General features: G+C 39.4%; 1 protein-coding gene across 1 annotated transcript in view; it reads right to left on the bottom strand.

Moving 5' to 3' along the window:
* The window catches only part of SLIT3 (slit guidance ligand 3), a 503078-nt gene that overhangs the window by 240479 nt on the left and 247526 nt on the right, over nt 1-15073 (bottom strand). Inside the window, exon 5 of the mRNA XM_054389401.1 lies at nt 5742-5813. Coding sequence (XP_054245376.1) covers nt 5742-5813 — 72 coding nt within the window. The remainder of the gene's footprint in view (nt 1-5741; nt 5814-15073) is intronic.

The raw sequence follows: 15073 nt of genomic DNA, 5'->3' as shown, positions 1-15073 counted from the left end.
AAGCAAGTTCAGCTTTTTCCAGAACCTGAATGTGCAATCTAGATGTTTACTTTTTGTAAAAGTCACAAGGATCGATGCTAATAGTAGAATGATGTAGAAAAAGTAAGAGTATCTTCCAGGAAAAGCCATTTAACAAATAAGAAACTGAAACTAATAGTCACAAAAATATTTTACAGTGCTGGCACAGCTCTGATTTTTCACATTTTTACATTGCATAGGTAATGCAACCACTAGGAAAATAAATGTGTACTGTCTTACAGAAATGCTAAATGTTACATATATGCTAATTTATTTCTGCATTTTTAAAAAATCTAAATGCTTAATCTCTTCCTCCAAAGGAACCTTTAGGGCCATAAAGAAGTGGCCCCAGGATGCAAGGCAAGTAGCTTACAGGTCTGGTAATGTGAGCTATTATCTTATAGTGACGCTGAGAAATATTTAGACAGAAATGCAATGAGCCTCTATTATCATGACAGATGAAGCTGTTAGCTTGTGTTTTTCTGAATCCCAATCCTAGAAAATTCTATCTTGCAAACAAAGTCAACAAAAGGAAAAAGAGAGAAGCTGAATGTGCACAGACCTGAGTTCCAGTGAATAAAAAAATAAATGGCAGAACTCCTCACAGAAGCAGCAGTTAACTGTGTAATTTGATGTGGCTCTAGCTCTGTGTGGTGTTCAGATGGGGCGTCCACATTGTCAGGTTGGCTACCCCTCTGCTCTGCTGCTCTGTCGTTACCCCACACATCTACTCTGCATACGTATTCATGTTTTTCTTTTAGGGAATCATTTTGCTTCCTTGTCTGGGAGATGTTGATGTGAAAGAGAGGACCGTGTACAGCAAAGATTAAACTCTGCAGATAGCATGGACACTAGCCAGTTCCTGTCACCCAGGCCTGCCACCAGGACTTGCTCCTTGACATGGGTCATGGAGGCTGCCTTGACGAAGGCACTAACACCATGTCTGTGCACTCTGCATTTACGTGAGATGCACATTTGCACTTTCACTGCTTACAGAAGTAGCTTTTCCTTCAGGCTTAAAGGTGCAAGATAGGAACAGGTGACAGAGACGCAAAGGCTTAGGGAAACACACAACCATTTTAGTCTCAGACAGATCTCTGCTTGCTGGTAAGTCTTGGGCTATCGATCTTCCTTTACTGTAATGCTGCAAAATGAAGGAATAAACTTCTGTCAAGAAATGGTAAAAAAATACAGGGCAGCAGCTTGCCACAAAGAGTAGTTCTTTGAAATCTGTCCTGGGCATTTCTTATGGGGGAACAATTCCTGCGAAACAAGCCCAAATATCATCATGTCTCTCTACAATCACATTGCTATAATGCTTTGTGATCTCCAGGCAGCTCTACTGGTTATGCTCAGCTTCACAGTCCTGAAGAGCACAGTGAGAGGAAGAGCTAGGAGCATACTGCAAAGAGCCACAAGCAACACCTTAGAAAAATGGTGTCTGCTCTTATAGGATCTTTCTTTGAGTTAACCTCTACATATTCCTCTTCTGGGAATCTGGCTGCCCTCATTAAGGTGGGCTGGACAGGCTCATTCAACAGAAACTGGAGTGTTTCTCACCAGAGAAACACTCATCTGGATGCCAAGATATGATATGAGCAAGGTAAACGTGCAGAAATCCAAGAAGCTTCTCTCTATATTTTTATGGTGGAAGGCCAAGGCTGACAACGCCGAGCTAGCCCAAAGCTCAACAAGACCCAAGTCCATATACTTTAATTCTTGAAATAAATGTTACTTTAGGCTAGATTCCTGCAAGAAACATTTCCTGTTCTCTCAGTAATAAGTAACAGAAATTGAATACAGGTGCACACTGCAAGCTGGCCCTCTTGCCCTTTTTTGTTCAACTCATTTAGGACCACTGAGTAGCATTTATGCATCTATTCCACAACATGTTCAAAGTGTCAACTTATGCCAAATTCCCACATCAGTTCACTCTTGGTAATTGACATGATGCATTCCTGAAGCTTTCTAAAAGCTGAATTTCTGTATTTTCATTGGAAATTGACGTACTAACTCATTCTTTGTGTGTAAATTCTTCCTTTGATTTTGCAGTAAAATAGCAGAAAACACTTAATGTGAAAATAATTTCGCGCAACAAAATTTCCCCCACTTGGGAGTTTTAAAGACTCATCTTGCCAGCCTCTGCTTTAGCTTTGTCTCATGCAAAAACATTCCCCACCTTCCCCCAACACTTAAAAAGTCTTCTTTAGCACAGCTCTTACACAAGCTCATTTTTTCTGGGCTCACTGCTCTGCTGAGAGAACAACAAAAGAGAAAGCTTTTAGCATTTAAAAAGAAGGGCATGGTGAAAAATACCCTGAAATGCTGCGATTTCTGTAATACTTTTTTTTTTCTTTCATATCTTCTTTATTTTTTTAAATGACTAAAATCTCATCAGTATCAAGTTCTGCAGTCCTGGTGCTTGAGGGACATCACCAGACTATCACTGCTTAGCACATGCAGCAACACCTCTTAAGTTCAGGAAATCCTCTTTTTTTTATGCTCCAACTGGACACAGCCTTACACTTTGTGTTGCTTACTGCTATGGCCACGCTGAGACGGAGCAGCTCTCACAAGGTTTCCAAATGGCACCCACTGTAATGTATATGAAGCCCTTAGGCTGTGTATTTCCGAGCTTCTGTCCATAAGGAATTCATGCCCTGGCTAAGTCTGTTGCATCAACTTCTCTGCATTTTTTCCTGAGGGAAGCTTTCCAAACTGCTATTAAAACCAGCATTAATCTGGAGACTTTCACATGGTCTAGCCTTTGCTGTGTCCCTAATATAATATCTATGGAGTTATTATTTTTGCCAGAATTTAAGGCCATGTTAAATGTCAAGCCATGAAAATAAAGACATGCCAACCTTCCCCTATATGAATTTTAAAGGTAAATTGGAAGGAGTTGGGGAGCGTGGGAGAATATATCTTATGTTTAAAAGTCTCCAAGATCCCTCAAAGGTGTTTTATAAGGCGGAAGAACTCTGAGATAGCACAATAAAAGGATAACCATAGAAACAGCCAACCCTGCTGCGAGCACATTAGTGCATGTGTGTCACTATGCAGGGCAGGTGCTTGAACAGCTGAAGGGCACCAAGAGGCAAAGACTCATTCTCTTCCTCTAGGTGCCTGAACACTCATGCTCATTGGCACAGTCATTTCTGGGACTCAGAAGGGAGTGATGTGGCTGCCAAATGCAGACTGAGAATGGGAATTGGCATGTTTAAGCTTACTGCTTAAAGCTTTAAGAGCTTTAAATATTAACTTGGTTCAGCTTGCATCACACCCTTATAGTTATTGCTGCAGAAATGTTAATGTGTTTCCAGCTGCAAGTTGGCCCATCTTGTCACATCTTTCTCTGTTGCTCATACGCCACTAGTCTGTGTCTGAAGCAAGTCATCTGCTCTAATGCATAACCCTGGGTACACAATTCATCCATTCCTTATTGAGAAAAAATGACTACAGGTCTGAGTGAAAAGTCTGCTTCTCCTGATACTTATCTAAAGAATCTAAAGAATCAGTACTCATGGCTCACATCAGCAAATCTATTAGTTAGACTACTAAGCTTTGCACTCCTGCTGAAGAGCTGAGTTCTGTTGGACTGTCCACCCAGGATGCTCTGATAACTTTCAGTATTTCTGAAAGACAAGAAACTATGGCTACAGGGAAGTACTCCTGACAATGTGTCTTTTACAGCACAATAGTAGATGCTGACTAACTTGACAATCACAATTTCTTGTTAAAGCTTTAGATTTCAACATTTATGGAGTTCCTGTAGGCATTCCAGCCATCTGTTCCTTCATTTTGGCTCATGTAAAGGTGAGACCCTGGTTCCTTCCTCACTGAGACTGGGTGCATAAATCAAAGAACACCACTGATTTTTCTGACAGCTTACCAGAGATGAAATCAACTCTGAATGCAAACTTTGCTATTTTAAATAAAGTTAGACAACTAACAGTGAATTATAGCTGGCAAAGTTAGATTTTCTGAAACAAAACACCATTTACTATTCCTCTACATTACAGAAAGTTTATGCTGAAAAGACAAAAAAGACACACTTCCATCTAAAATGCAGAAATGTCTTTCCACTATAAACTATATTCTCCAGTGTCTTTCTGTGTCTTAAAAACTAGACCTTCACACAGGTCCTCTTATGCTTCTCCACATTTAAGTACAGGCTTAGATGGCTTTAACTGGCTCCTCGAGATATTCTTTCTGAGGCTGACATTCAGGTAAAAAAAGCCTTCATACCTGAAAAGCTTAAGTCACCATTGAATATACACAGAGTAAGTAACAAATAATTGAAGAAACACAAGATTAGTATGCTGAATGACTGCAGAAGCAGCCGTAAATATTGTATGATGTGGTAGTTTCAACCCACCACATATGTGTGAAAGCCTGTCCCCCCATTCTGTCTGACCCAAAGTCTCCTAAGGAACCTGCACAGTGATCAGAGAGAGCAGGGGACATCTCAGAGGGTTGGTCCTGTGCCTGTTTCCCAGTTGCAGGTAATCCTGCTTTGGTCTTTTTCAGTACTATCTGCCTTGCAAAAATCCCAGTGATGTGATACTCCCTGCCACTCAGCAGGGATGTGATATCCAGAGAAAGTCCAATGGATTGCCCTTGGATGCAGACGTCATGCTCTGACTCACAGTGACTGCTCTTAACAGTCTCCATGCTGCCTATCGAAAAAAAAAAACATAGTCTGGACACTAAAGAGGTTGCTCATTGGGGGAAGAAATGAAAACAGAAAACAGTTATGTTGCAAGACTGATTGTAGAAAAGTGCTTCTTCTTAGATCTCCTTTAGCTGACCCTGCTAATAAATAAACAAAAAACCAAATTCCACACTATTTATGCTACAATTCCAATATTTAACATGGTGGGCTCTCAGATTTCTGCTACTGGTGTGGAAATACTGATGGCTCTGAAATGGTTGTGAGAGTGGCTGCAAGTTTTGTCAGAAAATCCTGACTGCCAACTTGCTGGCTGCTATTTCCTTTTCCGATTCACCTTGTGCTGACACTAAGGACAATGGTGTGGGTGCTCCCAAAAATGCATTTTTGGTATATAACGGGTAAGAGCCTCCAGCAGCTCTAGAAATATAGAGCTGAAAATCTATGTACACATATTTCAGACTGCACGTTATAGAAATGGCTAGGATAGACAAGCTTCATTGCACAAACAGCAAAACCTACTTTTCTCTTTTAATGGCTTTAAGAAATCATTTTAATTTTCAATACAAACTGTCAAAGCACACACAGTTAATTTCCCACATTATCTTTTCACTTGCTGATATTTGTACTCAACTACTGTGCCTGTGTGCCATGTTTTGCCATATTTACTTCCCACCCAAGCAGTGAGACAGAAAATTAATCTAACAGAAATATTTCAGTTTCACCCCCAAACTCTACCAGTTCTTTTCCTATGCATATCTTGCTTCAAAGCCTCAGACTGTGATTTTACTGGATTTTGCAGGACAGTACTGCAGAGAGGGGCAAAGCCTTTAGGTATACTTTTTTTCTTCGCTCAGAGCTTTCCCACGTGTGTTGCACAGCGTACCTGGGGATCAAAGTAGCACATGAGGCCCTTGACAATATCCTGCAGACAGCAGGGTCCACAGCTCTATACTGTGTTGCACAGAGCTAACCACGCAGCACTCAAACAAATAGTAATGGCCTAGGGAAAATGTTTTTCACCGCAAATATTAATGAAATTGCCACTTACAAGTTCTTCACATCAATGATTCCTCGAAAGGCCTTTCTAGGGATTCCTTTTATCTGGTTTTCACTCAGGTCTCTGAATAAAGGAAAAGAAAAAAAATACTTTTAAACAAAGAGAACACATTTCTCAAATCTGCATGAGATAATGGAACGTCTGCATGCTTGGAAAAGTAGATGCTTCTGGATTTGTTACACCACATGATGTTTTCAATTTTCTTTATCTCCTCTAAAGGTCTGTGGCATAAGCTGAAATGACTCTCCAACAAAAACCACCAGAATTCGTGATACAAATGACAGAGCTTCCAGGAGACATCATTCAAATGTGGTCATGACACTGGCACAACGCCATGATTCGCTGTCAGAGTACTTGCAGCCAAGTCTGATGCCTTGAAATTGCATCCCCATAGCGTAGATGTAATTTTCTCACCATGCTCCTGTTTGTTTACTGACTGCGGAAATACTTGCCTACTCCTGATCAGATTACAGCCCCTTACTTGCAATTAATTTTCAGGAAAAACATGACAATCATTCTCTTATGAGTCCTATAAACTGAAAAGTGAAAAGATCTTGATCCACTGCACTAAGAAAACCCCACTGCATTGTCTGTCAATGGGAGTGACAGAAGTTTAATCTTGTTTAAAAAAAAAAAACCCAAACACAACAATTCAGACTCCCTTTCTAGTACTAAAAACTTTACAAAATGTTTTAATTGAAATAATTACATCTACATTGAGAGTGCAGGTAGAGTAATAAGTACTGCACATCAGTTTTCTATTATGCAACATCTACTCAGTTCCTTTTCCTTTGATGCACTATGAATATTTCCACTGGAATTCTCCAAGTTCTCAACGCTCTACCAGTGGAAATGGAGGCAGGAAGGGCTGCATTGGGTATTAAAGGGAAATAGGCACAAAATCAGAATGTCAGGATGTCTTCAGACTAAGAAAAAACAGCACTCAAATTGATTTCTTGACTGGCATCCTGTCAGCATGGAAAAGAGGGAGTGATTTCACTCCTCTTTTTGTGTACAGAAAAGAGGGGAAGAGAGAAGTGGAAGAAAATGAAAGGAAGGTAGAAGAGTGGGAGAGAAATATGTCAGATGTAGGTAAGTGGAGTAAATGGAAGACACAGGGATAGATGGACAAAAGCATGAGCAAAGGTGACACCACGCCACAGGACATTACACAGTGCATCTCTTGGTGTGAATGCATCCCTCTGTTAAACAAGCCCAAGACTTTGCCCCATTTTCAGAAATAAATTCTGGCTTTCTAATGACTATTAAGACGGAATGGCAGTCATCTGTACTCACCACCAGATACTCTTTTCTGTAAGTACATTTTGTGTTGCACCAAGCCTCCTTTCTACTCTCCACCAAACTAGCTTTATCAAATGAGAGGCCAGAAATCAGAGCCTGTCACAAAAGCCCACACTGACATTGCAGGTCAAGACGTGTCACACAGGGCTTTCTTCTGCTTTCCATCAGGCAGATAGAAAAAAAAAAGGGGCAATGTCCTTGTCATGAGACTAATCCAATTTATACCCGTCATGCAGTCTACACCAAATTCTCAAAGTAGCCACAATTGTCCATTCAGACCATCACAAGCAAAAATGTGCTGCTGAATACAAGTCTCTTTTTCAAGCCAGATTAAAATTCTTTGTGACCGTCACAATTTGTTTAACACTGATCCACACCCTGACCCTTCCTTCACCTCCCCTTTCTTTTGCCAGCAACAAAATATTAGTTCTTTAAAGACAGCCCTTCAACCCAGACAAATGATCAGGCAACCCGGACAGAGAAGAGTTGAAAGTAAAGTGTATTTCAAATGTATAAGAAGGAAGTCTTATGCTGAAGGCCGATTTCATGACAGGGAGTCACTGTGGTGTGACAGTGAAGCACAGCAGAGTTGCAGTGAATGGTTAAAGACATGACAAAATGGCTTAAGAAGGCAAAAATTAGTAAGATCTGAAAGCAAGAGACATGCAAAGCAGAACAAAAAGGGGTTGAAAAAGTAGAATTGTGTGATCAGCTAAAACCATGCTAAACCCAGCAACACCCCAAGCTGCATTTTTCTGGCATTTTACTGTGCATTATTTCAAATTACATTTAAAAAATGAATTAGGTGTTCAAGTATTGTCTTGTGAAATTATTGTAGTCTAAAAGGGCTAATTTATATATTTAATTTCTGCTTTGTCTTTATGCTCAGCTCTCACTTGCAGTCAGGCAAAAAACAGGGGACTGTAGGAAATTCAAACATTTTCTACAACATTCTTCTTGTAAATGGTATTAATTTTATTTTCAGTTTAGGCACTTTCCTCCAGCTAACAAAACTGTCTCTCTAAATCTTCAGGATTGTGGACTGATTTCATGAATATTTCTAGTGGTCTGAAGGACTGACAGCCTGCACAGCATTAGTGACGCAGCATAGAAGGAAATGCACCAGCACATACTTCATTTCCTGCAACTGCCTTCTCACAATCATAATCATCCCTTCTGGAGATGATTAGGAATACCGTTCACCTCCTCGTCCTCACAATGTGCCAAACTTGTGTTAAGCAAGCAAAGACCAACCAAGCTCAGCCCGTGCACTTCACAAAATCTCCTCTGAGAGTGCAGAAGGCTGCAACAAGCAACTTGTCTAGGTAGTTTAGATTTAAGTTTCAGCTTTTCATTCTCTGCTTCTCATAACAGATATAATTGGAAACTCTCAATGACAGCATGTAAAATAAATCTTACTTATTAATAGTAACTGCAAAAAATTAGATAAACTAATGTGAGGCCAAACCAAACCAAACAAAAAAAATTGGGCAGAAAAAAAAGGGGACTGTGGTATTCAAGTAAAAATAAGCAATAAATCTGAAGAAAAATAAATAATTACTAATACATTTCCTATTTCTTAGAGGTTTCAAACCCCCTATTTCTGTACTGTGAAACAAGCCTAGTGCCTGGGTGCATGATAAATCCTAAGAAGGATATCTGGAACGTTCTGCTGTTAAGAGAAACACGCACTTGAAAAAATCTGCACTCCGACAGTGTTAGAGACCTGATCTAAATGACTTGACCTAAGGATGAACTAAACATGCTAGCATGTCAGCAGCACCCTCCTTCACCATGGTTCCTCTGTACAGAAAGCAGCAAGTCCAACAACAGAAATACATTTGCATCCTTGTAAAACAGGCATGTTGAGCTAAACAAATGCTGGTAGATTAAATTGTTCTTCCTGTTATTTTGATAAATACAGGCAAGTTTCACCCAGTTCAACCTGCCACACAGCTTTCAAGCAGTGCAAATAGTACAGAGACTGCAACTGGACAGAGCCTCAGTAAAACACAGGCTCTTTTTGGATGTGTCCCAATGCCTGTTTCATACAGGGGTCCTGTCTGATGGAAACACACTTGAAAAGGCCTCAGCAGCAGACTACGGAGGAGCTGACTAGGTGAAAAGCACAGCAGGCAACGATACTGGATACTTTTGAGCAACAACTTCCACAGCCAGCAGAGTGTGGTGAACACCCCTAAGGAAACAGCATTCTCAGTTCAGACATGAGAAACAGAGCTATGGAGATAGTAAAGAACTGATTTCATGTTTGCATCAGAGATGCAGGAGCTAACAAAATCCAGCAGCTGTGGCTCACATGCCCTCACAGCAGAGCAGACCACAATGTTAGTCTAACTCATAAATCAGTGGAACTTTTTTTAGTTTTTATTTTAATTTAACTAAAATGCTTTGGACACAGATCTGCAAGTCTAATACTGTTTTACTGATCTTCAAATGTGAATTTCAAGAGCCTTACTGATAAAATGATTGGAAAGGGGAAAAAAAAATCCCCCCCAAACTGCTGACATTTCCTAAGTGTCTCTGCAAGTCTTCACTGTAATGCTGGGTTTAGCTGCCTGCTTTAAAGCTGGTTATTGCATCCTAAGTGAAACTTCAACTAACAGAGCAATAAAGTACATTAGGACTTTTTTTTCTTTCTTTCTTTTTTTTTTTTTGTTTTATTCTGCCAGTTACAGAACATAAATCAGTTAATGGGAACACAGACCCTATGAACATTCATAAAATAAAAGTCTTCATTTGAACTACAAATCTAAAACATTAAACCAGCGACTTTAATACAACTTGCAAAGTTACAGTGGTACTAAAAATCAGATGTATTATATGAAAACCAAATAATGAGCAGCATTATTCTTCTGCTGTCTCCCTTTACAAAACCAAAAAACCCCAAACTGTTTGAGGATTTACCAGTTCTTTTCCAGATCTTTTTTGGCATACAGATTCTAAAATTTAAATAGATTTTTTGAAGTCTTTTAAAGATTAGACTTTTAAAGTTCTTAGGTTTTTTTTGGGGGGGTTGTGTTGTTTTGTTTTGTTTGTTTTTTTTTTTTTAAACAAAGAACTGCCTGAAAAAGAGCTTAAGAAGTGTTTCATGGGGTTGAACATTACTCTTTTATTATTGTTCCTGCTCAAATGGGCAAAAGAGAGATCAGTGTTCAGTGTTAACCAGTAAAGAACCAGACTTGTCTTTAACGTCAAAGAAGTTTAATGCAAATACAAGAACTAGTCATCAGGAGCTAATGCTTCGCAGCCAAACACGTTTCTTTCCCATGTTATGGTATGGTGATCCCATAATAAAACTGCAAATTCAGTCAATCACTAACACACAGAACCAATGTTCAGCTAAAGTGAACAAAAACCCCAGAATAACTAACCTGATTCCTTCAAGTACCTTCCAGCTTATCCACAACTCAGTTACTTCTAGGAATAAGAAAGGAGAGCTCACTCACAACTCTCTCTTTAGCAGCTAATACAAAACTGTAAGACAAACATTGGTTGATTCAACTGCATGTAGGGCTTAGGAGTGCAATTGTTTCCCATCATCTCTTGTTGACACAATAATACTGGAAAGCTATTTAGTTTCCTTGCTTTGCAAAATAAAACTAATGGAAAGGTATGAATGATGATTTTAAGAGTCAGCTGCCACCAATACTGAGAAAGAAGTATTTTGCATGCTAGCTTCATTCCAGCTACAGAATGGTGTGGCTGAGAGACTTAGTGAGAATTAGTTAATCCATGTTGGATTTTACCAAATAGGATTTCTGGGTTAAACACATTTGAGTCCTAATGTATTTAGCAAAATAAAAGAAAATAAAAAGTCCTTGAGGTTTTGTGCACTACTAAAATTTAGTGGCTAACCTTCAGCCCAACATCTCTTTACTAGTGGACTAAAACCAGACTGAACTACTCTGCAAAAGATCATATACTTCACCCGGTCTGGTCACTGCAAATTGTCTCACTGGAATTAGTATCAATTTGTAACAGCATGTGACACATAAACTCTATCCTACAATGTTTGACTGAATTAAATAACACAATTCATGAGTTAAAGAGTAACAGATGGGGAAAATTAGTGAGTATAATCCGAGGAGAATAGGAATCTCTAAGTAACACATAGTAAAAGACAAGCAAGTCAGTGAAGCGAGGAATGACACCAGTCAGCTTTCTCACAGAGCAAGAACTGGAGGTCAGGTAACTTCTACATCCACTGAAGAGAGTAGGCAAAGGGACCCAATGCTCACTAAGGGAGGAGTCTGTAAGACTGGGGGAACATGCGAAGAGAAGGACCAAAGAAATTCATTGAGGAAAAAAAGAAGTTAACTTAATTATATTTGTAACAATTCCAGCACAGAGTATTAATATTCACTGTTACTTTATCTTTTAAATAAAGGCTTGACATTCCCAAAGAAGTTTTGTTGTCTCCCAGAGTTTCAATTGCAGTCCACAACAATACCTCAAACCCTGTCTGTCTTCATGTGTGGCACAACTGGGATGATAAAAGCAGCAGCAGAATGGTTGCAGCACAGATTTCCTTCCAACTGCTACAATTTATTCCTCCCAATCAATACAATGGCCCTTCAAAGATGTGAACAGTATACAGTTGATCTGGTCACATCCTCCTCTACAGCTCCAGCCACTTACTCTTGGGAAGCCATACAGAAGGATGCTGCTCTGTCTTTTTTGCAACAAATGCGTACTTGCAAACACTGCTGTGCCTCAAAAGTGTGTTAGGACTGAGCCAGGAGAAAAACACCGTGCTTGAGGTATGCAAGAAAGGGATCTGAATTCCTTCGGTGGTGAATGTATCTGAAAGGGTAACTGCCAGCACACACAAGCTGAAGAATGCAGATGTTGAATTTGGATCAAAACTGAGTCTGCAAATATATTCAACCACATTTTTAGAATGTCTTTGTATCAAATTAAACTAGCATTTCACTTACAGTGAAGACAGAAGAAGATTTTTTTCCTGCTTTGCCAAAATTGTGGAGTAGTTTATTAACGGTTAAAATTAATGTTTAACATTTTCAACAGCTAAATATTATTCCTGTCTAGGAGCTACTGTCCTAGTGTTTCCAAAATTGATCAGTATTGGACTTTCTTATATTCTACAGATAAACAGATAACTGAGTTCACTGTTGAGGACAATTCAATAACTTTGAGCCTTGTAAATATGCAGGATGAATTCAGGATATTTTTCATTTTCCAGGTGGAAAAAGCTGTGGCAAGTCTGACACACCAGTGCCTCTATATCTCTGGAGAAGCCTTACACACTCAGTGAAGTAACAGCTTCTTTTGTTCTGTGTGTTCAGTGTAAAAAACTCTGTTTACCAGAAAGCAGCAGTTAGAGCTCTCTGTCTAACAGGAAAAATGGGCAAGCCTTGTTGCCGATGGGCTACAAGGCAAGAGCTTAAGAACAATAGCATTGAATAGCATTACTCTGTGGAAACTTGGCATCACTGCTGATTTTCTAAAAGGAAAATAATTTCTTCCTGCTACCACTGCAATAAAAGTCTAGATGTTGACAGCAGCTGAGTTCTGCAAAACATGAGCAGGTCCTACAGATGTTTTGGACCCTGAACAATGCAAGGTGATTGTGTTTTTCTAAATATAGTACAGCTGGCTATCAATTCATGCTCTGGGAAAACGATGAGAAACTCTCTCTAGTTTTGTTTGCATTAAGGGAAGGAATCTGGCTCAAAAATTCCAATTAAGCCAGTCCTCACTGCTTTCACACAGTCACGCACTACTGCACAAGTATCCCTGCTAAGCTTCCAGAAGATAAACACCACAAATTCTTTGTTGATCTGCTTTTACTGTGAGGTGGTAGGCACTAACTTTATACATCTTTACTTGAACATTCACACAAAGCTTCACATAGTCTAATAGAATCCAAGTCACATACACATACCCATACCTTTGTTGTGAAAACAGGATACCTCAGAGGGATTGAGCTTAAAGACTGGGGAAGGGTCTTCACTAAGCAATCAAGGAGGAAAAACATCTTAGTAGTAGTAGATCATTAGTTTGGCATCATCTTCCACCTTCTCCAAGGCCAAATTAGAAACCATGTGTTAAGAAAAACTCTTCAAATGATCTGACCTGAATGGACTTTTACAGATTTATGATTTCTGTCTTGACACAACCACAGGGATCACTCTGTAGATGCTGAAATATTTCTGCATATTTTAAAGAACAGAAGATATATGTCTGTGCACACTTCATATGAGGCTTAAACAAATTTCTTAATCATGTCAAACAACAATAAAAGTCCCACCCTGTTGCATTAAATTAGACACAGTGCTACAACTTTTGGCTGTCAACACACTCAATACAAAACCATAAAAAAATTAAACCTACCAGAATATGTCTTACAAAATCAGTAAATATTATCATATCATTTAAAATTAACTGTAAAACTAATCTCAATGCCCAACTAAAGGCAACATCTGTCTTTATTACTTTTACAGTTCTTCATCCCTCCTCTTGCCATTTCCAGAATGCCAATCAAACAGTGATCAAGCAGCGTTTAAGAGACTATTATTTTAAAGCCACCTTTCTTAAGGCAGGTAGGAGTTTTCATTTTAGAATGCAGCATCTGCTTTGTCCTTTGGAACATATGTGCAAGAATCAAATTCTAGCTCAACATTTTCATACTCAACTTTGGGTATGTCCGGGAGCAGGTATTGTGAAGTAACTGACAGTGGTCTCAGAGGAAATGCTTCCAGAGAAGCACCCCTCTAGAAATAAGTTAAGCTCCTGACTAATACGTAAGTCTTTTTCATTAGCAGCATTTAATGTAGGGTTTTAATGCTTTGCAAAATGGTATCAATATAATTAATCCTTTTTATCAAGGGGATAATCAGACACAATGAGACGGGATATGTGACTAGAGCAAGTACTCTAGCAGGGTACAGGAAGAGACTGAACCACCCTTACCCCCCTGCTCCCCCCCCCGCAAGCTGAAAGTCATATACATACGACTTTATGCAAATTCCACTAAGTCTTACCACATGTGGTGAGCTCTGCCTGCCAGCAGAGAGACAGCATGTACCATTCTGCCAGTTTATTTAAGAGAGATTCCTCTTGATAGATGCTGCAGTGCAACAGGAGCAGTGACAAAAAGCGATCCCAATGTGGTGTTAATCCTACGTAATACTGAATTCTACTAGTGTGTTTCTATTACACTGTTCTCCAATCAAGTGAGATTCCAACACAGAGGCACTAAAATGATTTAGTAGGAAAAACATACAGCTGAAAGAGGTAGGAGTGAAGCACTGACATCAGTAGAAAGAAATAATTCTCTCTGTGATTTTCCTTTTCTATAAATATTTGCTTGCTGATAGAACAATGTGAATTCTAGAAACTCTCTTGCAGGTTATTGACGTTAACACTTTCCAAAGTGGAAATTCAGCTATGTGGAGGCTCCCATATTTTAAGCTTCTTTAGAATAATCCAAAGTTTATATTGTTGACATTTTCTTTTCATTATACTTTTGTCTGTAGTGGAAAGAAATCCTATGAAATTGCAAATACTAAAAATCAGTAGGGTTTGTTCAGCCTGGAGAAAAGAAGGCTCCAGGGAGACTTTGCAGGGACCTTTCAGTACCTTAAGTGGGCCTACAAGAAAACCAAAAAGGGACTTTTTACAATGGCCTGTAGTGATAGGACAAGAGGGAATAGAATGAAACTCGAGGAGGGGAGATTTAGACTGGAGATTAGGCAGAAATTCTTTACAGTGAGAATGGTGAGAGACTGGAAGATGTTGCCCAGGGAGGTTGTGGATGTCCCCGCCCTGGAGATGTTCAAGGCCAGGTTGGATGAGGCCTTGAACAACCTCATCTAGTGGAAGGTGTCCCAGCCCATGGCAGTGGGGTTGGAACTAGACGATATTTGAGGTCCCTTCCAACCCAAATCATTCCATGAATCTATGAGCCTTGCTTGACCTAATACTGCCTTTGTTAAGAAGAAGTACTTTTGCAGCAATGATTTTTTTGCACTTTACTG

The sequence above is a fragment of the Indicator indicator genome, chromosome 18, assembly GCF_027791375.1.
Source record: "Indicator indicator isolate 239-I01 chromosome 18, UM_Iind_1.1, whole genome shotgun sequence".
Classification (NCBI taxonomy): domain Eukaryota; kingdom Metazoa; phylum Chordata; class Aves; order Piciformes; family Indicatoridae; genus Indicator; species Indicator indicator.
The sequence above is the reverse complement of the archived record's forward strand: the minus strand, read 5'-3'. Positions and strand labels throughout refer to the sequence as shown.